Below are 25740 nucleotides of genomic sequence, written 5' to 3'. Positions count from 1 at the left end.
CTGTTTTCCCAACTGGGAATAGAGATGTGATAGAGGGAATGCTTCAGTTTTGTCTGGATTCTATTTATAGAGAAATTGTTCTCTAACTTCTCAAAATGTTGACTTTTGTATCTAGATTGAAAATAGGGAATAGCGATTGTTCTACTTCAATCCCAAATGTGAGGATTCAGTGAATGAACACTTAAAATTGAAACTTGGCTTTCAATTAAAATGCAATCTCTGCTCTTCTGAAGGATGATTCTCACAGTTATCAATATTTGGGTGTAGAGGGTGGGAAACTGCAAAGGAACAGAGAATCGACAAACTGAAAAGTAATTTCTCCTAGCACAAGTGTGAATCAGTTTCGTTATTGAATACATCACAAGTATACAGTTATGATACAGAACTCAAATTCTTGAAAAAAAAAGTTTGTTTGGAGTCTGGGTTCATCTTCTCTTGTACCTGAAATACAAATGACATATTATAGAATGAATAAAGTGCACGCAGCTAGAGGGCATTGTTCAAGAAATACTGAAGAGGAGGAAACAGCAGATTTACTGATACCAGATCTTAACAAGCTGCAGGAGTAGAGGGGAGATGAGAAAGAGGCCAGAATTCTGGGGCACATTGCATTAAAACAAAAAGGGGTGACTGGCAGGATCGTGGACTAATACTGAAAGGTGAGCTATGGTTAGGCCTCCTTAAACAAATATGGTTTGAATAGCCTGTGTTAGAAATTTTCTATGATTCTAGTCTATCAGGAAGGCAAGATGAGTGAAGAGGCTTCTAGGTCACAGGCCAAATGAAAATGCCTCTACACAAGTGATCCCTTCAGCATGAATTCTTCCCAGCACTTCCCTGTTCCATGAGGAACAATAGGTTAGAGTTTCCCTTCTGCTGAAGTCACACTTAGTATGGTCTACCCAAGGACAACAAACGGTTCATCTTGGAACCATACCGCAACCTCAATGAAAAGAAAACAGATTATAGAAATAATCAATAAAACATATTTCCAACTTTTTCAATGATGTCACTACCACCCTGTACACTCCGAACAGAAGGCTTGTGTGACCTGCCCTGGGCCATTATCTTTAGCTTTAATAAAGTTATTCCTCAAAACAGGAAGGGAGGAAAATACAAACTTTATTTGAATACCATGTTTCACACCCAAATGTGCCAGTTCTTTAGAGATGATCGCAGCTGAAACAGAATGGGTCTCATTCTGAAATGAGAAGGCTAGACTCTGTGGTGGTCCTCAAGGAACTGAATAAGCTGTCACAATATCTAGGTATAACCATACAGTAGAAGACTTTTTGTACTTGCAGAGAACTACTCAACTAAATTTCAGGATGGAACAGAAGAACTGCAAATTAAACTCCCCCTTATAAAGACAAGCCAGAACAATGCAGCAAATGGAAATAATATTGCATTTCAGGGTTTCCAACATTACTGAGAGTAAATGAGACTCAGTTGGCAGTGGACTGAAGCAATATTCGGTGTGACCTGATTACCGTCAATCTAAAATTGGCTACCCTTTTTTGGAATGAAACTATACTTGTTGCATTGTTGCAAATGTTGGAAAACTTTAGAAAAGCTTACCTGGATTTTGATTTAAATGCATCCCCTTTCCTGCGCTGCGATATACCAAGTCTCTTTCTGTCTTCAAATGATGGGCTATAAGGAAACCAAATGCAATGAATGTAGATTCACATCTCAGAAATTCAAAGCATTCGAAAGTGATTGCATTTCGGGGTGCTCTGGGGTTTTCTACCTGATGTCTAAGAGCCAATACTCGATTCTCAACAATTTATTTGCTGGTGACCTTGTTTAGTGGGAAGGGTTAGATTAGTATGGTTTTTCTCTATAACGAGAAGAGATTGGTAAATTTAGATAATCACAAGGTTAGAATATGAGGTGAAATTCTTAAGGACATTTCAATTTAATTTGAGAATTATGTAAGACGATACAAATTATATGTGACTCATTCTGTATTGCATTATTTCAAAGCTATATAATTAATATTAAACAATATATACATGTAATCTTTTTCTCTATTAAATTAATAAAAATATTTTAAAAAGAAAAATGACTGCAATTCTACTCAATGACTCCAACAAGTTTCTCATGTATGGCTGCATTGCCCTTGACCTATGATGTCAAGGAATGGAAAACTAACATAACATTTCTTTCAAATAGTTAAGCACAATACACCAATCCAATAAACAGGTCATGAGTAATAAAGAAACATCTTGGGAAGGACTGTCATCTGACCTTGGATGTATTTCCACTAACTCTTGATCTCAGCTATTCAATAGAGGTGCTGGATCTTCTGACCTCACGATGTGGACTATTTATTCAAACAATTAGAAAACTTCCTCTCTGAAAACTAATGCCCCATCCAGCTAATTTTTATTCTTTCCACAAGATAATTCTTCCCATAAGGTACCTCTTGACAAGTCTACTATCCTTGTATCCTACTACAACTGCTGTCCTACAACTACACAGGTTTCAACCTAACCATAAAACAACACAGTGCTCTAAATCTGTCATCCCTTCTAGCCGTCAGAGAGAAATCTATGCTAACTTGAAAACCTGGATTAAGATCCTGTATTAGACAATTGAAGGAGCTGGATATTGCCCCCCCAGCATCTCATGAAGGACGCTTCACATTCTCTTTGATAATGCTACTCACTGAACTGCTTTAAGTGAGTCAAATAAAGAAGTCATTAATTCAACTTACCCTGCTCGGTATTGTTTCAGGGCCTTCTGACTTACATTAGTCAATTCTTCATCAAATACAGACTTGAGATTGTTTTTTCTTTTCAGTTTATCTCCTTATGATTTAAAAAATATATTTATTCAATACATGAGCAATTTGCAACCATGCCAAGAAATAGACATGTTCAGAACCATGTTTAATTGTGGTTTCATCTTAAATTTGGTCAGTCACCCACCTGCAGCTTGTTTTGGCGTGTCGTTGGGCATTGACCGTGCCCTTGCTGGTCTGCGGTTTCGCTTCGCGACTCGTTCTGCATACATCTGCGATTTCACAATTTCAATCTGTGTTCTCTCTTCAGCCTGACGTAAATGAAAGTAGTGTGTCACTGCATCTGACCCCTCCAGTGGGATCACCTACTGCCTCACCTCAGTTCTGTGTCACTGCATCTGACCCCTCCAGTGGGATCACCTACTGCCTCACCTCAGTACTGTGTCACTGCATCTGACCCCTCCAGTGGGATCACCTACTACCTCACCTCAGTACTGTGTCACTGCATCTGACCCCTCCAGTGGGATCACCTACTGCCTCACCTCAGTACTGTGTCACTGCATCTGACCCCTCCAGTGGAATCACCTACTGCCTCACCGCAGTACTGTGTCACTGCATCTGACCGCTCCAGTGGAATCACCTACTACCTCACCTCAGTACTGTGTCACTGCATCTGACCCCTCCAGTGGAATCACCTACTGCCTCACCTCAGTACTGTGTCACTGCATCTGTCCCCTCCAGTGGAATCACCTACTACCTCACCTCAGTACTGTGTCACTGCATCTGACCCCTCCAGTGGAATCACCTACCGCCTCACCTCAGTACTGTGTCACTGCATCTGACCCCTCCAGTGGAATCACCTACTGCCTCACCGCAGTACTGTGTCACTGCATCTGATCCCTCCAGTGGGATCACCTACTGCCTCACCACAGTACTGTGTCACTGCATCTGATCCCTCCAGTGGGATCACCTACTGCCTCACCTCAGTTCTGTGTCACTACATCTGACCCCTCTTGTGGGATCACCTACTGCCTCACCGCAGTACTGTGTCACTGCATCTGACCCCTCCAGTGGGATCACCTACTACCTCACCTCAGTACTGTGTCACTGCATCTGACCCCTCCAGTGGGATCACCTACTACCTCACCTCAGTACTGTGTCACTGCATCTGACCCCTCCAGTGGGATCACCTACTACCTCACCTCAGTACTGTGTCACTGCATCTGACCCCTCCAGTGGGATCACCTACTACCTCACCTCAGTTCTGTGTCACTGCATCTGACCCCTCCAGTGGGATCACCTACTGCCTCACCTCAGTACTGTGTCACTGCATCTGACCCCTCCAGTGGGATCACCTACTGCCTCACCTCAGTACTGTGTCACTGCATCTGACCTCTCCAGTGGGATCACCTACTACCTCACCTCAGTACTGTGTCACTGCATCTGACCCCTCCAGTGGGATCACCTACTACCTCACCTCAGTACTGTGTCACTGCATCTGACCCCTCCAGTGGGATCACCTACTGCCTAACCACAGTACTGTGTCACTGCATCTGACCCCTCCAGTGGAATCACCTACTGCCTCACCTCAGTACTGTGTCACTGCATCTGACCCCTCCAGTGGGATCACCTACTACCTCACCTCAGTACTGTGTCACTGCATCTGACCTCTCCAGTGGGATCACCTACTACCTCACCTCAGTACTGTGTCACTGCATCTGACCCCTCCAGTGGGATCACCTACTACCTCACCTCAGTACTGTGTCACTGCATCTGACCCCTCCAGTGGGATCACCTACTGCCTAACCACAGTACTGTGTCACTGCATCTGACCCCTCCAGTGGGATCACCTATTCCTCGTTGTAGTTCTGTGTCACTGCATCTGATCTCCACAGACAGTAACCTACTGCATCACTTCATCACTGCCCTACACCACTCAGCTACTGCCTCACATCAAGATAGCACTATTAAGAAAATGGTACCAGATTCACCATGATCATCCTCTCAATGGAAACTGACTGCCCTCCTGTGTGCTTATGTGCTTGCTGGTAGTCAAATGTTTTCCTTAGCAAAAAGAGAGGCAATTAAACTAAAAGCAATAACCAACAGTTCCCTTCAGTTTCTGTGTCCCTTTGTGTTTAAATTGCATGATTACATTCAGTATTTCTCCTTCACTTGTGCAGCAGATGTTTCTAATTCCCATCACAATAAACCCATATGGGAACCTGTGCACTAAAGGTCCTGTTGAAGGAATTCTTCATTCTCCAGTCCATACCATACAGAATCCAAAGATTGTCCCATATCAATACTTGATTTTCTGCTAATGGAATACTAATAGGAGTATAATTACCATTGACATGTTATTTCTCTTCATACCAATAAGTCAGGGATAATCCTGAAACCAAAGCACTCACCAAAAGGATGCACTAGTTTTTAGCCAGCAGCAGAAAGTTAGGCTGATCTTTTTCCCTTCCAATGCCATTGGCTCAGAAGATAAACACACAACCCCATAGTGCTACTCTGGCTAAGATTAAATGTCATGACTGAAATCCAGGATCAAACAAGATATTCAAGACAATTCCTTCAATCAGCTACGTGCAGCTTGCAAACTTCCCTGCGTGTTTCGTGGGAATACAGAGGGACATTAAACTCTCCAAAATACTGATGAATACTCACCGTCATTTCTTTCTTTTTCATGTTTTCCATGAACATTTTCTTCTTTTTGCCTCTTAAAGCAATGTCAAACTCCTGCAGAGCCTTTGAAACTGTTTTTTAAAAAAAAATCAAACATCACCATTGTTATTAAATATTTCCTGTTAAACCTTTACACAACCAATTACCATATTCAAATCTAATTGCAAATGTGCTCATTGCTATTGAGTGTGGAATATCATTACTAAAGAGTTCCCAAAACTATATTTGTGAGTACTTGTGCAAAGAATTGCATTACAGGTGTATGACATTCCTAGGTTTTTCAGTGTACAACAGCGTATAGTCGTACAACTGAAACTATCAGCTAATGCAGGCAATTCCTGCGTTACAAGGAGGTGGTTTGCAATCCTGTAAAATGGTCCCTTTCCTACAATAATTCGAAGCTGCAAAATCTGCACAAGTGTCAAGAGTTTTTTTTTAATTGTTTTTTTTTCCTCCCACATAAATTTCATTAACGTGAATTTTATTCCGTATCTCAAATTTTTGAGTGGTAAGTAAGGTTCACTTTCTATCAACTGAATTGCTATAAAGTAATAAATTCAGAAATATTGTATTTGTTAAGCAAGAGGATAAAGAATTTAGATCCCCATTTGATATGAATGAGAATATGGTCATCTGGTGTCAAGAAGGCAACAGTTCTCTCAGGCTAATGTCATCTATATATATAAAAAAAACATTGTCTAATGTAGTATTGAAAGAGTAAATAATAATGACTTTCCTTCCCCCAAAAAGTACACAAAGATAACCAGGGGTAAAATAGGATCCCTCAGAAATCAATGCAATCAATTCTGGGGGAAGCCAAATAAAATGGCCAAGATTGGTGGCACAGTTGGCATAGTGGTAGGCGCAATGCCTTTACAGTCCCTGCGATTGCGTCCAAACTGGGTTTCGAGACCCGAGCTGTCTGTAAGGAGTTTGTACTTTCTCCGTGTCTACATGCTCCGGTTTCCTCCCACTGTTTAACACAAAACGTACTGGGGGTGTAGGTTAACAGGGTGTAAAGTTGGGTGGCATGGACTCATGGGCCAAAATGGCCTGTTACCATGCTTTAATTTTAAAAAATTAAATAAAATATAAGAATCTCAATGAGTATTTCTTTGTTTTTACTCTGGAGAAGAACAGGAGGACTGGAGGACTTGGGGCAGTAAAAGGGTAACCTCTTGAAAACAAGTCAGTAATTATAGTTGAGGTGCTGAAGGTCCTGATGTGTAACAGGTGGACAAATTTCCAAAGCTTGATCAGATATATCCAAGGAGACAGTGGAAAACTGAAGAGGAAATTGCAAGTGCCTTGGGTGAGATCTATGATTCGTTATCAATGAGGTGCCAGGTGACTGGAGGATGGCAAATGTTGTGCCTTCATTCAAGAAAGGATGCAGAGAAAAGACTGGGAACTGCAGGCCAGTGAGGGTAACATCTGCGGCTGGTAAGTTACCAGAGAGCACTCTGAGGGAGATGATGTGCATGAACTTGGATGCACAAAGGGTGATTAACTATAGTCAGCAAGCTTTTGTTTCTGGGAGATCACGTCTCACAAATCTGACTGAGTTTTTGGAAGATGTATCCTTCAAGGTTGATGAGGGCTATAGAGGTATACATGGATTTTACCAAAGGATTCAATAAGGTTCTATACAGTAGACTGTTCTGGACGATTAGATCGCATTGGATCCAAGGTGAGATAGCAGAATTGGCTTCATAGAAGAAAGCAGAGGGTAATGATGAAAGGTTGTTTTTCAGACTGGAATCCTGTGGCTAGTGGTATGCCACAGGGTTCGGTGCTGGGCCCATTGCTGTTTGTCATTGACATCAATGAAAACTACGTGGCATGAGTAGCAAATTTGCGGATGACACCAAAGTAATTGCTATAGAATGCAGCAGGATCTTGATCTGTTGGGCAGAGGAATGGTTGATGGAATTTAAAACAAGGAAATGTGAGGTGTTGGGTTTTGGGAAGTCTAACGTGGGCAGACGAAAAGACCGGGAATGGAATGGAGGAATGCAGATCACAGGCAGATGGGATTGATTAAATTGACATCCTTGTCAGTGCAGACATGTGGGCTGAGGGCCTATTCATCTGCTGTACTGATCCCTATCAGCTTCAAATCGATATGCTCAGAGACTAAGCATCAGCAGTCCTCCTGCTTTTATTCCAAAGATCTCCCACCCTCTGGGTGAAGACATTTCTCTAGTCTTAAATGACCAATTCCATAGGTTAACATTGAGATCAGGAAATATCACCCCTCTATCCATCCTTTCCAGCCTTGAATTTGTGAATAGTCAGACTTTTCAGTAGAAGAATCTAAAACCAAAGGACATAGATTAAAGCTGAACATGGAAAAGATTTAGAAGAGACCCAAGAGGAATTTTTTCCCACACAGAGGGTGGTGGGTACATGAAATGAGCCACCAAAGGAAATGGTGGAGGCAGGAACAATTGTAAAGTTTGAAATAGATCTAGTTGGGTACATGATTAGAAAAAAATAGAGATATGGGCTGAAAATAATGATTAAAAAATAGGCAAGTTGGGCCAAGAAGAGTGTTTCCACGATGAAATAACTCCATCACTCTTAGCTATTGGTGAGATCACCTTTCGTACATCTAAATCCCTCTCTCCCTCACTCACTCTCGCTCAGCATGTTCAAATCCCCATCCCAAACAGGAATCAATCTGCTGACCTTTTACTAACTCTCTATTTGGGAAGTACTCCTTTCTTCAGGTATGGAGACAACCGAACATAATATAACCATATAACCACTTACAGCACAGAACAGGCCAGTTCGGCCCTACTAGTCCATGCTGTAGCAAATCCCCACCCTCCTAGTCCCACTGACCAGCACCCGGTCCATACCCCTCTAGTCCCCTCCTATCCATGTAACGATCCAGTCTTTCCTTAAATATAACCAATGATCCCACCTCGACCACGTCTGCCAGAAGCTCATTCCACATCCCCACCACCCTCTGCGTAAAGAAATTTCCCCTCATGTTCCCCTTATAATTTTCCCCCTTCAATCTTAAACCATGTCCTCTAGTTTGAATCTCCCCCTTTCTTAATTGAAAAAGCCTATCCACATTTACTCTGTCTGTCCCTTTTAAAATCTTAAACACCTCTATCAAGTCCCCTCTCAATCTTCTACGCTCCAGAGAAAAAAGCCCCAGTCTGCACAACTTTTCCCTGTAACTCAGACCCTGAAATCCTGTCAACATTCTCGTGAACCTTCTCTGCACTCTCTCTATTTTGTTTATATCTTTCCTATAATTTGGTAACCAAAACTGTACACAGTACTCCAAATTTGGCCTCACCAATGCCTTGTACAATTTCATCATAACCTCCCTACTCTTGAAATCAATACTCCGATTTATGAAGGCCAACATTCCAAATGCCTTCTTCACCACACCATCTACCTGAGTATCAGCCTTGAGGGTACTATTTACCAATACTCCTAAATCCCTTTGTTGCTCTGCACTCCTCAATTGTCTACCATTCAATGTATATGACCTATTTAAATTTGCCTTTCCAAAATGTAGCACCTCACATTTATCTGTATTAAATTCCATCAGCCATTTCTCAGCCCACACCTCCAGCCTTCCTAAATCACCTTTTAATCTACGGTAATCTACCTCACTGTCCACAACACCACCAATCTTTGTGTCATCCGCAAACTTGCTTATCCAATTCTCCACCCCTACATCCAGATCGTTAATATATATAACAAATAATAGTGGACCCAGGACCGAACCCTGAGGAACTCCACTAGTCACCGGCCTCCATTCGGACAAACAATTTTCTACCACTACTCTCTGACACCTCCCATCCAACCACTGCTGAATCCATTTCACTACCTCCTTATTTATACCTAATGCCTCCACCTTTTTTCCTAACCTCCTGTGGGGAACTTTGTCAAAAGCTATACTAAAGTCCAAATAGACAACATCCACAGCTTTCCCTTCATCAACCTTTTTTGTAACCCCCTCGAAGAACTCAATCAGGTTTGTCAAGCATGATCTACCCCTGACAAAACCATGCTGATTACTCCCTATCAATCCCTGTACCTCCAAAAATTTGTAAATAGCATCCCTCAGAACACTTTCCATCAACTTGCCCACCACAGACGTCAGACTTACAGGCCTATAATTCCCAGGTTTGCATTTGGACCCTTTCTTAAACAGAGGAACCACATGCGCCACCCTCCAATCCTTTGGTACCACCCCCGTGGCCAGTGACATCCTAAATATCTCTGTTAATGGCCCCACTAACTGTCCACTAGCCTCCCTGAGTGTCCTAGGGAATATTTTGTCCGGTCCGGGAGATTTATCCACCTTTATCTTTTTTAACACAGCCATCACTACCTCCTCGGATATCCTTATATGCTTCATGACCTCCCCACTATTTTTCTTTACTTCAACTGGTTCAACATTTTTTTCCCTAGTGAATACCGAGGCAAAGAAATCATTCGAAATTTCCCCCATTTCCTCAGACTTCTCACTCAGCCTACCCTCGCTATCTACAAGGGGTCCAATTTTATCTCTCACTAATCTTTTACTTTTAATGTACTTATAGAAACCCTTTGGATTTATTTTTACTCTGTCAGCCAAAGCCTCTTCATGCCTTTTTTTGGCCTTTCTAATTTCTTTCTTAAGATTCCTTCTACACTCCTTGTAGTCCTCCTTCAACTTCTCAGCTCACTGCTCTTTATACCTCTTGTACACCTCCCTTTTTCTCCTAACCAAATTTCCAATATTCCTCGAAAACCAAGCCTCCCTATGACTTCCAGCCTTTCCTTTGATCCACACTGGGACATAACTACTCTGTACCCTCAAAATTTCTTTTTTGAATATCCTCCATTTTTCATTAACATCCTTACCTGAAAATATCCTGTCCCACTCAATACTCCCCAAATCCCTTCTTATTCCTTCAAAATTTGCTCTTTTCCAATCCAGAACCTCAACTTTAGGCCTCTCCTTGCTCTTCCCTAAAACTAACAGAATTATGATCACTAGACCCAATTGGTTCTCCAACATTAATGCTCGCTACCTGACCTAGCTCGTTCCCTAATAGGAGATCCAGTATTACACCATCCCGAGTCGGTTCTTCTACTAACTGATTTAGAAAACAATCCTGAACACATTTAACAAACTCCAGCCCATCCAGCCCTCTAACCGTATGGGTATCCCAATCAATGTGTGGGAAGTTAAAATCTCCCATGATCACTACCTTATGATTTTCACACATATACATTATCTCCCTACAAATTTGTTCCTCTAATTTTCTTGGCCCATTTGGTGGTCTGTAATACACCCCTATTAGCACCCTCTTGCCTCCTCCACCCCTCAATTCCACCCAAACAGCCTCACTGGTCGATCCCTCCATACCATCCTGCCACCTCATGGCAGTAATGTCCTCCTTAACAAACAGAGCAACTCCTCCTCCTTTTTTACCCCCTGATCTATCACATCTAAAACAAATGTATCCTGGAATATTAAGTTGCCAGTCCTGCCCCTCCTGTAGCCAGGTCTCACTAATTGCCACAATATCGTGACCCCAAGTATCTATCTATGCTCTCAGCTCATCTACCTTGTTCACTATGCTTCTTGCATTAAAATATATGCATCTCAGAGAATGACCCTCACATATATTCTCTTTTTTACCTTCTACCCTAATCTCCATCCTACCTTTGTTATCTTTTTTATTCCTAACTAGGTGGCCATACTCCCTGGACACTGCTCTCACACTCTGTTCCCCACACCCCTGCCAAACTAGTTTAAACCTTCCCCCACAGCTCTAGCAAATCTGCTTGCCAGCACATTGGTCGCCCTCCAGTTCAAGTGGAGTCCGTCCCTCTTGTACAGGTCCGACCTTCCCCAGAAGAGATCCCAATGATCCAGAAATCTTATCCCTTGCCCCCTGCACCATCTCTTTAGCCACGCATTCATCCTCCACATCCTCCTATTTCTACCCTCACTAGCTCGTGGCACGGGCAGCAATCCAGAGATTACTACCTTGGAGGTCCTGTTTTTTAACTTCCTACCTAATTCTACATAATCCTGTTTCAGGACCTCATCCCCACTTCTAACTAAGTCATTGGTCCCCACATGGACCACGACTTCTGGCTGTTCTCCTTCCCCTTGCAGAATGCTATGTACTCGATCAGAGATATCCCTGACCCTGGCACCAGGGAAGCAACATACCAACCTGGATCCCCGATCTCATCCCACAAACCTTCTATCTGTCCCTCTGACTAACGAGTCCCCAACTACAAGTATCCTGTTCTTATCCTTCTTTCCCTTCTGAGCCTCAGGGGCAGCCAGGATTAGTCATCATTGCAATAACATATCTTCATTCATTTACTCATATCCTGTTGCAATATGAGACCCCATTTGGAGTTACATGTTCAGTTTTGGTCACTGTCCTACAGGAAAGATGGCTAGCTGGAGAGGATTCAGAGAAGATTTAGGAGGATGTTGCCAGACCTTGAGCTATGGGGGAGGGGTGATCGCATCAAGGTAAACAAAATCAATAGATGGGCTCGAGTCTTTTGCCTGTGTGATGGGAATTGGTAACCAGAAGGCATAGGTTTAAGGTGAGGGGGCTGGGTGGGGAGAGATTTAACAGGAATCTAAGAGTCAACTTTTCTTTAACACAGAGAGGGAGGGGGATGTATGGAATGGGCTGCTGAGGTGATGAGGCCGGTATTATTGAAAAGTTTAGGATACATGCATAGGTTTCAAGGGATAGGGGCCAAATGCAGGCAGGACGGACAAGTGTGAATGGGACATTTTCTTCATTGTATTGCATTTCTTATAAAACCAATGAAAAAGATTTAACAAGAAAGTGTGGGTGGGACATTTTGGTCGGTGTGGACTTTATTCATTGGAATGTAGACGACTGAGAGGAGTCTTGATAGAGGTATTTAAAATTATGAAAGGAATAGATAGACTAGACATAAACAGAAACATGCTCTTTCCCCTGAGGGCAGGGGAGTTTGGAACAAGAGGGCATGAGTTAAGGGTAAGGGGGCAACACTTTAGGAGAAATATTAGAGGATGCTTTTTCACTCAGCGAGTGGTGGCAGAATGGAATGATCTTCCAAAAGAGATAGTTGCGGCAGGGACCCTTCTGTCATTTAAGAGAAGGTTGGATGTGTACATGGAAGTGAGGGGGTTGGAGAATTGAGGATTATGGGCGGAGAGCGGGAGGGTTGAGCTAGTGGAGTTGTTCAAGTGAACCGGTGTGGACTCAAAGGGCCGACATAGCCTGTTTGGGCTACTATATGACTCTAAGATGACATTTGCCCTTAAATTATTTTGCTGCACTTTTAAGTGATTTGTGTGCAAGGATTCCCAGGTTCCCTTCATAACAGTAATGCTTTGCAATCCCTCACCAAAGTGGATGATTTCAACATTATATTCCATCTGCATTCATTTAACCTGCCTGCATTGCTTTGCAGCCTTTCCACATTCTCCTCAATTCCATTCTGCCACCTGGGTTACTATCACGGCAGGAAGATAATCCTTTACCAGACATTTATGTACAAGGGCCATTTCGGCCCAGGGAAGCTATTGCAAGATCCAGAATGAAGCTCACGTTTCTCTTTCTTCCGTTCCTCTCTGGTTTGGAACCAGGTGCGCTCTGGCCTACTTTCTTTGTCCTTCTGCAGCTTATTTCTGGCAGTATTGATCTACAGGGAACAAGTAAATCAAAATTTGATCCTCGCTCAATGTCCAATTTATCTCCAACAGTTCCTTCCACCCAATACCTCTTGGTGCAAAATGAGCTGATGCAATCAGTGGAATATTTAGAAAATGGGAACAATGACAGGTAGGCTCCCAATTGTTAATGATATTATTTTCATTTGATTACACACAGATTTTTGATATACATCACTTCGTTACCAAGTAGGCTGAATCAGTTTCCTGTCGTGTACATATCAGAGGGAATTTACCATCACCTAACCTCAGAGATAGTTCTCGTAACAAAAAGCAAATAATTTAACATGCAGACATAAGTGATCCCTGAACAAGTTATCATGCAAATGGAATTTAAAATACGAAAAACATGATATGACATATTTTGGGAGGACTAATAAGGCTAGGGTGTGCAAAATGAATGGTAGGACACTAGAAAAAACCGAGGAACAGAAGGTCCTTGATGTAAATGTCCAAAGATTGCTCAAAGCAGCCACGTGGGTAGTTAAGAGGTGTAAGAAATAGCGGGCCTTCATCAGCCAAACCACAGAACAGCATTGGATTATCAGATCACTTTATAAAACTAAAATATTGTGCAAAGAATTATGGTCACAATACAGAAAGATCTTGAATGCACTGCAAAAGGTACAGAAAGGATTTAGTGGGATATTATTAGGGATGGTATATGGAGAACGGAGGAGAGTAAACAGATCTAGAGCAGAGTGTGGTATAGGTTTATGATAAACAGACAAGAGAGTAAAAAACTTCCCTTCAGCAGATAACCAGAGGACAAAGAGTTAAGGTAAGAGATAAGAGATCTAGAGGAAGAATTGATCCCCTGATGAGAATCTGGAACACAATGCTGCTCTCACAGTATTCAGTGTTTGGTACACCATGGATACAAGTTAACTACTGAAAAATGGGATAACATATGATGGCATTTTAATAAATTTGGTATTTGACAGGCAGCATAGACTTGTGGGCTGAAAGGCCTGTTTCCACACTACAACCTAGTGACTAACTAGCATTTTGTCACCTTGTTGCCTGTTAAAACGGTGTAATCTGGGGTGTACACCTCATACCTCAGCTTCTGATCGTTGCATCATTTTTTCCTCCTTTTCCAACTGCAAAACATCATAGATTTCCTTTTCCATTTTCTCAATTTTCTGCCGGAACTTCATTACCACATCTGTGAGATAAGCAGTGTCAGACAAATGCAAATATGGGGATCTAGATATGGCCTGACAACTTTCCGCAACAGTTGTGTCTTCTAACCTTGTGGAATGACACGGGCCTTCACTTCCGTTTTGGCTTTCTTCACAATTTCTTTTAGCATTTTCCTTTCCATTTCTCCAGCGAGGGATACAGATCGCCCACTACGTCCTGCTCTTGCTGTACGGCCCACTCTGTGCACATAATGCTTGATGGTGTTGGGCATTGTGAAGTTAATCACCTGGTCAAGAAGAACTAAAGATTCTCTTACAGATATCAACCCACACACGTCTGAAAATTAACTTTCTTTTTTTTTGTTCAAGCACAAAATAGATTTTGAACAGTTTTAAACAGTATGTTTTTGATAAACAAGATATACTATTTTACAGCATTTGCAGCACTAAGGCAAAAATTTGGTTAGAAAGACAAAAATATTGAATTGATCTCGTAATATAGCAAAGCTTTAAAAGGTCATTTTTAAAAAAAAGGATTTTTATAAAACCAATGGCTCCAATTTTCTTGGAGTCTAAATTGAGTAGGATCATCAGGACCAGAGCTCTAGAAAGCTACAATTTAAGGGAAGCAGAGAGCTAAGGACAGATCACAAGATCATTCACAGACTTGGAACTATAACTTGTGATGACCAGTCCTTTGTTGCTACCTATTGTCAGCTTGTCCTGCAATTATTTCAAAATGCCTTTAGGCAAAAGGACTGGAAGTAAATACAACTCTCAATGCACTCGACAGCTACCTCTTCATCAATTAACTGGGGCAGGGCTTAGCAACCATGGGAGAGTTTGAATCATGAAGTCAATCTTCAGTTGCTTCAGGAGACTCCAAGCAACTGCAGATGGAGTCTGTCCAAGGACAGTCCTGCATGGCAAGGGGTTTCAAAAGGATGGTCACTCAACCCCAATCACAGAAGGAAAAGTTACTTACAAGATCCATGCCATTAATTCTCCCTTTTCTCATCTGAGGCACTTACCGTTTTGACTCCATCAATATCCAGTCCTCTGGCAGCAACATCAGTAGCGACAAGAATATCGATTTGTTCATCCTTAAAGCGCCTGGCACAATGAGAAACACAAATGGTGAACTGCTGGCACCTTAATAATCTGCAGCGTGAGTCTCTCCGATTGTGGATGTTCATAGCCATCGTGCAAAATAAGGTAGCTCTTTGACCAGCAGAATTGATAAATAAATTTACCCTCATGTATATAACTTAAGGAAATAGTCATTGATAGATATATACTACACAGGTCTTTCAGAATGAAAGCCTTTAGAGTTCACACAAAAAGAAGCATTCTCCAAGAGTGGCAAATAGATTAACAACCTGGAGCAAGAGGCAGTCTGATTCCTTCGTCCTGCTCTAGGTTCCAGTTATTAATCTGGGTGAGATCAGCCAATGCCCCGCTGATCAAGGTCTCGACCTGGAACTGCTGGCCCTGCTAATCACCAAATACCAACCCATGTCAAAAATGTGAGGCTGTAATTCCCAAACACAATAAACTGAGACTACAATGAAATGCATTAGAAATCTACAGGTACTAAGCAAAGATCTCACAGGTTATACTAAATTTGATAGTTTAATGGTTAGTGGCCATCCTCATTCCTCAAACAAGATCCTAAACTTCCCTCAAAAGCTTAGACTTGGTGCATCTTGGACAATGCAAATCATCAAGTCATCAGGTGACTTCAGCACAGACAGTAAACCGGAGCACAGCCAGCAAACCAGAGCACAGCCAGCAAACCTGAGCACAGCCAGCAAACCTGAGCACAGCCAGCAAACCTGAGCACAGCCAGCAAACCTGAGCACAACTCAACCTGATATCTGCACACTTTTCAGCAGAAATGAATGGATAGCATTAAGGGAGAAGAAATTGCAAACAGGCACTACTTACTCAGCACAGAGACAGGGAACTGCTGTGGTTCTATGTGGTTTATCATGAACATTGGTTTTACTTCCAATCAGTCAGAAATCTTGCACCAATTCTGTCATTAGTTGACTTGCTCACCTGAGTGCCTCCAGCCTCTGGGTTTGGGAAAGATCACCATGGAGTTCGCCAACCTTCAGCCCCATCAGCCCCAGCAGGATGTGCATTCTGTGAGCTTGCTTTTTAGTCTGTATAAATAGCATAACATGGTCCTGAAACGTGCGAGTGAGAAGAGCTGGAAGGCAAAAGAGATGCACAAAGTTATCCCCGTATTATTTATTCCCATCTCTTGCTCCTTCCATATCCAAAGCATAGAACCCAGGAACCCTGTTAAATATAAATCCTCATTTGGGAGGGAAAACGAAGGAGTGGTAATAAGCCAGAAACATAAATGTGGGTGTAGAGGCGCCGCTGGGCTTTCTTGGCTACGGAGTTGGTGTTAAGGGACCAGGTGAGATTCTCTGCCGTGCACTCCAAAGAATTTGATACTCTTGATGACCTCAACGGTGGAGCCATCAATGCTCAGTGGAGCGTGACCTTCTCCCAGGCCCTGCTGAAGTCGACATCCATCTCTTTTGTTTTTTTTTTTAAACGATCAGATAGAGGTCGTTGGCTCTGCACCAGTCCGTTTGCGACTGCACCTCATCTCTGTACACTGACTCATTATTCTTACTGATCAGGCCCACCTCGGTCATGTAGTCAGTGACCTTGATTTACAAGGGCAGTGCTCTAACCACTGAGCTATCAGAGCCTCTTAGTCAGTGACCTTGATGATGTAGTTCGAGCTGTGTTTAGCTGCACAGTTGTGGGTCAGCAGAGTGAACAGCAGTGGATTAAGCACGCAGCCCTAGGGGCCCTCGTGCTCAGTGTGATAGTCTTGGCGATGCTGCTACCAATCTAGACTGCTTGAGGTCTCCCCAACAGGAAGTCAAGAATCCAATTGCAGAGGGAGGTGTTTAAACCCAGCAGACTCAACTTCCTTATCAGGTACTGTGGTATAATTGTGTTGAATACCAAGCTGAAGTCAATGAACAGCATTCGAACATACGAGTCCTTGTTTTTTAGTTGGGTGAGGGTGGTGGCGATGGCATTGTACATAGAGCAGTTAGGTCTGTATACAAACCTCAGGGGGTCTAGTAACGGGGCAGCAGGAGTTTGATGTATCACATGACGAACCTCTCAAAGCACTTCATGACGATGGATGTGAGTGTGACAAGGCGGTAGTCATTGAGGTAGGACACAGACGACTTCTTCAGCACAGGGACAATGTGGCGGCTTTGAAGCACGTTGGGACCATGGCGCTTCTCAGGGAGATGTCAAGGATGCCGGTGAGAACATCTGGTAGCTGAGCCACACATCCTGAGTACTCTGTCGGGAATGTTATCCAGTCCAGCAGCTTTCTGCAGGTTGACCATGCTTAGGTCTCTCTTCACGTCGGCCACTGCAAGACACAGCACCTAGTCATTTGGAGGAGAGGTGATTTTCTTCACCGCCACGTCGTTTTTCACCTCAAAGTGCACGTAGAAGTTGTTCAGTGCATCTGTGAGGGAGGCATCACCAGCACAGGCAGATGTGGAGTTTTGTGGTTGTCTTGGATGCCCTTTCACATGCATCATGTGTCCTTGCTGTCCAGGAAGTGACTACGGATGGGCTGGGCATGCACATGCTTTGCTTCCCTGGTGGCCTTAAACAGCTTGGCTCTTGCGATAGCTCGGGTTACCTTGTCATTCGCTCTGAAGGCAGCATCTCTGCTGTCATTTTGGCTTCTGATTGGAGCCATGAAGAAGTGGCATCAGCCACAAGCAAGGGCAAAAAAACAGGGCAGCTGTTGGACAATAGATGGAACTGGTACAGCCCATATTATTTAAATCACAGCTACCTGCAACAATTGCCTCTCTGTCCCCCTCACGGTTTGGCCGTATTCGGATGAATTCCTGACGGAGGAAAGGAGCTACATCTGTGTTACTGTTTACAAAAATTCGGACTGGGTTCTTCAATGACACAGATGCCAGATCTTTTACCTGCAGGGAATGATAGAAAAAGCAACACAGACTAAATACATGTAACCACAACCTTGTCAGAAATCATTACATCACTTCTCATGATCAAATAAGTTCTCAATAGAGGTGAAAAAGAAAGAAATGGATCAACCAGATAACCAGGAGCAAGAAGACAAACAAGATTAATTGATTACTTTCTGGATTATAGACAGGTCAGAGAATTTTAAAAGACAATAGCATTTTGTTTTGAGGAAATAATCACGTACCGATGATGGATAATGCAAAGGATGGATTGCAGTGTATTTTTAAAATACATTTAACAAGAGGCTGCACAAGATGTTTGGTGAAGCCATTAATATGCACCATTAATGGTAGATGCTGGGAATGGTGACTGGAAAATGAAAGTGAAGTGGTGCTTGGTGGACTGCTTTCTCTTCCCAATAGTTACCTTTAGAACTATAAAACAATACATCACTAACACCAATGACCACCCAAAATGAGGAACACGTGGCAAGAACTTAAGGAGGCTAGAGAAGGATATAGATAAAGTGAAGTGATTGGGCAAAGATCCAACTCAGACAGGACAACATGGGAAAATACAAAATTTTCCATTTTGCAAGGAAACTACAAATATCTAAGTTAGATTGCAGATTTCTATTACATGCAGGAATCTGTGTATCCTCATTCATGACCTGCATAAAACTAGAGCAGAGATACAGTGAGTAAATGGGAGAGTCAACAGAATGTAATTGGTTATTGCTGGAAGAATTGAATACAGAAATCACTTCACTTATGTTCTGCATTGCTGAGGCTTTATCTGGAATTCCACATACAGAACTGATATTTATGTGGGGAACAATTTAAAGAAGGTTTACTAGATTAATACTTGGAATCAGGGTGATTAGAAAGGCTAAGCCTGAATTCACTGCAGTTTATAAGATTGAGCAAAGATGACATGAATAAGACAAATAAGATGCTGAGGGGTCTTCACAGGGGGGATGTGGAGATAATGCTTCCACATTGGGAAATTTAGAACTAAGGGTCACTGTGTAAAAATAAAAGGATCATCTGTTTAAGACAAAGATTAAGCAAATTTTGTTTTCTCTTGAAACAAAAAGGTTAGCATAGCAGTTAGCGCAACGCTGTTACAGCCCCAACAATTGGGGATCGAATCTGGCACTGCCTGCAAGGAGTTTCTATGTTCTCCCCGTGCCTGCGTGGGTTCCTTCCAGGGGCTCCGGTTTCCTCCCACTGCTGAAAAACGTACCTAAGGTATAGTCAATTGGGCGTCAAGGGCTCATGGGCCAAAGGGGTATGTTACCATGTTGTCTGCCTAAAAATAAAATGGCCTTTCTCTCCCATGTCAATGATCTTGCACAGGTACAAATACAGAATGCCAAAGATTCAAGATTCTAAAGAAAACAAATGCCTCATCTTAAATAATGTCCTCTTATTCTGAAAATACACTCCCAGTGTGAGAATTTTAAAGACATACAGCACAGTAACAGACCGTTTTGGCCCACGAGTCTGTGCCGTCCAATATACACCCAATTAACGTACATTTTGAGGGTGGGAGGAACCATAGCCCCTGGGGAAACCCACTCAGAGAATGTACAAACTGCTCTACAGACAGCACGGGATTCAAACCCCGGCCTCAATCACTTTCACTGTAATAGGCATTGCGCTAGCTGCTATGCCAACCGTACCGCCCTGATTCTCAGATAAAATATTCTCCCAGCACCTAGTTGTCAAGCCCTTTCAGATTTCTGAACATTCAATAGATTGTCTCTCATTCTTCTCTAATTTGAATCCAACTTGGTCAACGCTTCTTTATTAGACAATTTCCACCCAACAATGACCCTTCCGTGAATACGTCCAGTGGAAGTATAACCTTCCTTAAATAAGCTGACCACAACTGTAGACAGTGGTCCAGGTTTAACCTCTCCAATAATTGTACCTAGACTATAAAGCTTCCACTTTGCAATAAAAGGCAAATCCCAAGTCACTGTATCCCCTCCCTTCAAGTCCTGCACCTGTGCGCCATCAAGCAGGACACCCAGATCCTGTTCTACAACAGCAGTCTGCAGCCTCTCCATTTAAGCAATGCCACTTTTCTGATATTGCTAACAAAGTGGATTTTTCCCCAGATTATATTCCATCTGTCAAAATGTTCCCAATATTTGACCTATCCATGTATTTTAGCAGCATTTTTTGGAGCCTTGCCGCAATTTGCTTTCCATCATATCTTTATATCACCAGCAATCTGGCTAACATACGTCTGCCTCCAACTTAAGATGCACAATATGAGATACAAGAAATGTTGCCTGATTGTTTCTCTCCACAGATAGACTGACCTGCTGAGTCTGCCCACCTTCTCATTGTCTGCATAAATTGTGAGACCTCTTTTGCCACAAAACTTGTGACACCTCTCAGTGAGAATGCCAACAGACTTAGAAAGGGAAATAGCCAGTGCAAAACTCCCTACATTTATCACTAGAGCTTACTGAAAGTGCTCAGCGAGCAGGTGAAAATGACCATGCCACCTGGTGGAAATACTTCGACTTGCCACAAACCTCCCTCGTACCTCATCAGTCATGGTAGCTGAAAACAACATAGTTTGTCGTTGGTTGGAACAGAGACGAATTATTTCCTTCATTTGTTCCTCAAAGTATTCATCCAGCATTCTGCAGATGTGAGAGAAGAAACAGAAATGACCCTGAATGGTTATCCTATCACACATGAATTTCAACTTTTTTTGTATGAAGCTCTACAGCTGTTGCAACTTGAACAGAAAAGGCATAAATTGCAAGATCACACCATACTAGACAGATTTTTGGGCTGAAGATAGATATTGAATAGATTTAAAGACAATGAATTAATTTAAAATGTTGAGTACTATGAAAATCAAGCGATGATTAAATAGAAATTAGTGTGCACATGCAGAGGTGGGGTCTAAACATCCAATGTAAATGACCGCCCTTGAGAAGTTCTTTGTTAACACATAACTTTCAAAAAGTATTAAGATTTACTGAATGCACTTTGAGTCATAGAGCACTGAAAGAGGCCATTAGGCCCTCTGCTGGCCATCAATTACCTTGGTACTAATCCCATTTTATTCCCTCCATATTCCTACCATCTACCCACATCCTACTATGCCATATGAATAGAACTTACAATTAATATATTAGAGAACAATTCCCTCCTCTGCTTTGTCCAGTCTTGGAAGAGGTGGTTTTACCACTCCCGCCCAGCTTTCTGCCCATGAACAGGGTTTCTTTGCAACTTCTAACCTGTCAGCCTCATCCAGGATAAGGACTTCTATGCTACTAAGGTCGAAGGATGGACAATTATGAAGGTGATCGATCAGTCGGCCTGGGGTGGCAATGAGAACATCGGGTCCTGCCCTCAGAGATGCTTCTTGGGTTTTTACATCCAATCCACCTGAAAGTAAACAGATATTTAGAATAGTTATCCAAAACTTCACAATGAAAGAGCTGCAGTAATGAAACACCATCCTTTTACTACCCTCCTACTAATGCATCATTTATTGCTGGAAAGCATATACCCATGTAACACAAAGCACGGCCCTCTCTCCTGGCTGCAGCTCCCAAAAATATGTCACCCTGTGAAAAAGACGTGCAATATATAATATGCAGACTCAGATATCATCCTCCAGTTTATAAACTCTGTAAAAATCTGTTGAGTAGGATGTTAGACCTGTTTCATTCTATGTCGGTCTAGATTTGAAGAACCACCAGAATTGTTCTCATGACCCATGTGTATCTGACAGCAGGTTTCTAGGCAAACACAAATGGAAGTTGACATCCCAAAATGCCACCTATTGGTCATCAAGTTCCAATGAGGTCCAACAGGAGTGAAGAAACTTGGGTGATAAGACCAAAATTTGTATTCTGCACTCACTTTGCTTTAGAATTGTGGCATATTCCAGGAAAAGCAATGGGTGCTCTCTCCCAGATTTGAATGCAAGGGAAAAAGCTGAGTGCACCATTGGATAGACTTCAGGAATTTACTATCTTTCTGGTTAGGTTATTTTAGAAACACTTTTTGAAAAATATTTTTTAAATCTTCAAAATATCTTTACTCTTTGCAATTTTTTTTAATACAAATCAAACCCAACTAGTTTTTTTTGACCTGTTGAAGTTAATCTCATCCATGTGACTGCCACACCTATGATCATCTTTCTCACTCCAACATTTATAAAATAGTCCAAACTTACCAACAGCAAGGCAGATGGTTGTGGATGAATATTGTGCCAAATTTCTGGAGACAGCATGCACTTGGATGCCTAGTTCACGAGTTGGAACTAAAACCAACACCCTAGTAATCGGAGCTTGGCGAGGTTTATAGATCAAACGTTCAAGCACTGGTAGCATGAAGGCAGCAGTTTTACCTATGGTAAAGAGTAGAATTAAAAGACAAAAAAAAATTAATGGACTTGCAAAAAAATGACATTCAAAACTGTTTTATTCTATTTGCCAAATATAGCACTGCTGCTTAATATGTGTTTGGATCCAAATATGAGTTTTGTAAAAGAAAAGCATACTTTGTATCATAGAGGGAGGGAAGGTTCAGATTGTTGAGTAGGTTTACAGAGGTCAGTATAATATGGTGAGCCAAAGGGCCAGTGCTGTGCTTCCATGTTCTACATCAGGGGTGTCAAACTCAAATTCACTGAGGGCCAAAATTAAAAACTTGGACTAAGTCGTGGGCCAAACTAAATATTTATTGAAAATTTTCAACAACATCTGCATGTTTTCTCTTCTTTCAACATATGCAATGTTAAACTTTTTCTTATTAAAATAAATGTTTAATAATAGTTTTGGTTAAACTCTTTCCAGAAGAAGCATTAACAAATGAGAAATAAAATATTCAATAAATAATATTTCTCTATAGCCTTTAAGCTCCTTTTAAATGTATTTTTTTTCACAAGCCAACAAGTCAAAAAAATAACAACTTGCTTCAATGAAAATCCAATCTTTCAACTATAAACAATCCAAAGTTAACCAAAGAAAATATTAATCCAAGCTTAGCTTGCTACACTGTGATTTACTCTGATGCACCTGGGTCTAAACCAGATACTTGGCATCTCTTCTTAGATCATCCCTGCCAAGTTGACCTTGGTTCGATTATATATCCATTTACTGTCACCTTCACCAATGGTCCCTTATATAATGCTTTAATCCAATTAATATATTTCTCTGGTCGGTTGAACTGCTGTAGTACTTTAAATAAATAATTCCATTCTACCCTGTCAACGGCTTTCTCTGCGTCAAAAGCAACCGCCACTGTTGGAGTCTTCTTTCCTTGTACTGCATGGATTAAGTTAATGAACTTAGAGATATTGTCCTTTGTTTGTCTTTTCTTAATAAATCCAAGTTCGTCAAGTTTTATTATTTTTGGTACACAGACAGCCAATCTGTTTGCTCATAGTTTTGCTATTATCTGATTCCACCGGCATTGAATGAAGATCTACCGGGACTAATGCCTGAAGAGGGCGCACAAGATCAGTGAACCGGTGCGGACTCGAAAGGCCAACATGGCCTGTTTCTGCTCCGTAAATGGTTATATGGTTAAGTAGATGCAAGTTCATGAAACTCTGCGGTCAGAGTTTGCCTCCCACCTGTCTTGAAAGGTCCTGTTTTCTGTCTTTCGTTTGGCCATTTTTCGTAAGGGGTTTATTACATGTGAGTTGGGCGACAGGTCGCAGATGCTAATGAAAGTAAAGAGAGGAGGTGGGGGCGATTAGCGGGCTGACGGGCCGGTGCCAACACATTTGCAAAGCATTCTGGGATTTGTAGTATTAGCTGTGCATGCGCTATACTGGCGCGACGGCCAGCGGCCAGCTCTATTACATATTTGATACGATCTTGCGGGCCAAATATAATTATATCACGGGCCAAATTTGGCCCACGGGCCTGAGTTTGACATGTGTGTTCTACATAGTCACAGGATACTCAACCTCATGAATGTATCAGGATACTCCCAGTATACTCCCACATGAGAACCAAAACCCAACCTATCTGTGGCTATACCCATGCTCTCCCATGCCATTCTCCCTTAGCTCCAACATGTCACCTACAGTTATAAACCTCCTGTTCTGCATAGTCAGAAGGTAATTTCAAAAAACATTCACAAAGACATGTACAGTAAAGGCAGCAACATGAACAACCTGAACAGGCTGTTCCCGGGGACGCACAGAATCAGTCATCCAGAACTGCTGGAAGGCCATCAACTTGGTGAAAGACGCACTTTGGTCTATCTGAAACCTATTGGTCTTCCAGCACATGAGAGATGGGTGCAGGAATGTGCCAACTAGCTCATTCAAGGCTGCAGGAGTATGTGCTGAGGGACACAGAGGCTTAATTCAGCCAATGTGAGGGTGCTGTGAGGAAGAACCACAGTCTAGAATCCTTCCATTAGCAGACATTGAGGGGATGAGACCAAGGAGAAGCCCCTCAAACAACAGAGGGAAGTAATGACAAGGTGCCACAATAGTGTAATTAGAAATGAATGTAGTGATGGAAGAGTATGGAATAGAAACTACAGGTGGAAAGAGGCATCGGACAGCTTTCCTTTAGTAAATAATTTATTGTAAATAGACAATTTATGGTTAAAAAGTCTGGCCGCCATTTGGTCCAGAGCACTCTGGCCGGCTGCTCAGAGAGCTGTCTAGGCTCTGACTGGCCAGCTGCTCAGAAGACTGTCTGGACACTGACTGGCCAGCTGCTGTAAGGTAAAACATCATGAGATGGGAATGTGTAGGGAGTTACCCTGTACAGGGCAGTAACAAGAAGGGGAGGTGTCCTTGTACTCCTGTTAGGTAAAACATCATGAGATGGGACCGGAGAAGGAGTCACCCAGTACTAAGGAGTAACAGAATGCATCCTTGTACTTACAAGATAAGAGAGACATTGATGGATTGAGAGGCAGGAAGCTAGCAGGGAAAGGATAGCAACAGTTTTAGTCATTGGACAAGTAATGATATGATGATGTTCTAAGCACATATCCAAGGGTATAAAAAATCACCATTTTGCTGATAACGGCAGAATGCATTCTCCGACTAACTTTGTTAGTCGCAAGTGTTACAATCCGGTAATAAAGAACAAAGAACCCTGATTTCGACTCAGCCTGGTGTTTGTCTCACTCATTCATGAACAAAGCAGACCTAACAATTTGGTGACCCCGACGTGATGGGTGAGTGAACACTGGACGACGGTTTCTGTTTTTTCTGACAATCATCTCAGCCGGCTGATAAAAAGGTCCAGAGAAGCCTGTTTTAACAAAATTCTCTTTTTTTTTAAAAATCTTTATGATTGTCAGTAAGAACTGGAGATCGGACAAATTAGACGACCACAATTGAAGGTCGCATGCCAGGATTGTAACACGTAAGTGATTACAGACAAGATAAAAGTCCTTAAGGTGTTTGAATGACAT

General features: G+C 42.1%; 1 protein-coding gene across 1 annotated transcript in view; it reads right to left on the bottom strand.

Annotated features, from left to right (window-relative positions):
- Nucleotides 1-312: 312 nt before the first annotated feature.
- Nucleotides 313-25740, bottom strand: part of ddx27 (DEAD (Asp-Glu-Ala-Asp) box polypeptide 27) — a 45883-nt gene continuing 20455 nt past the window's right edge. Inside the window, exons 8-21 of the mRNA XM_069884792.1 lie at nucleotides 22523-22696; nucleotides 21576-21726; nucleotides 20870-20969; nucleotides 18165-18306; nucleotides 16367-16520; nucleotides 15337-15418; nucleotides 14415-14592; nucleotides 14222-14328; nucleotides 13039-13132; nucleotides 5423-5511; nucleotides 2934-3057; nucleotides 2720-2813; nucleotides 1579-1653; nucleotides 313-441 (exon numbers count right to left, since the gene is read on the bottom strand). Coding sequence (XP_069740893.1) covers nucleotides 426-441; nucleotides 1579-1653; nucleotides 2720-2813; nucleotides 2934-3057; nucleotides 5423-5511; nucleotides 13039-13132; nucleotides 14222-14328; nucleotides 14415-14592; nucleotides 15337-15418; nucleotides 16367-16520; nucleotides 18165-18306; nucleotides 20870-20969; nucleotides 21576-21726; nucleotides 22523-22696 — 1580 coding nt within the window. The 3' untranslated portion in view covers nucleotides 313-425. The remainder of the gene's footprint in view (nucleotides 442-1578; nucleotides 1654-2719; nucleotides 2814-2933; nucleotides 3058-5422; nucleotides 5512-13038; nucleotides 13133-14221; nucleotides 14329-14414; nucleotides 14593-15336; nucleotides 15419-16366; nucleotides 16521-18164; nucleotides 18307-20869; nucleotides 20970-21575; nucleotides 21727-22522; nucleotides 22697-25740) is intronic.

The sequence above is a fragment of the Narcine bancroftii genome, chromosome 6 (assembly GCF_036971445.1).
Source record: "Narcine bancroftii isolate sNarBan1 chromosome 6, sNarBan1.hap1, whole genome shotgun sequence".
NCBI lineage: Eukaryota > Metazoa > Chordata > Chondrichthyes > Torpediniformes > Narcinidae > Narcine > Narcine bancroftii.
The sequence above is the reverse complement of the archived record's forward strand: the minus strand, read 5'-3'. Positions and strand labels throughout refer to the sequence as shown.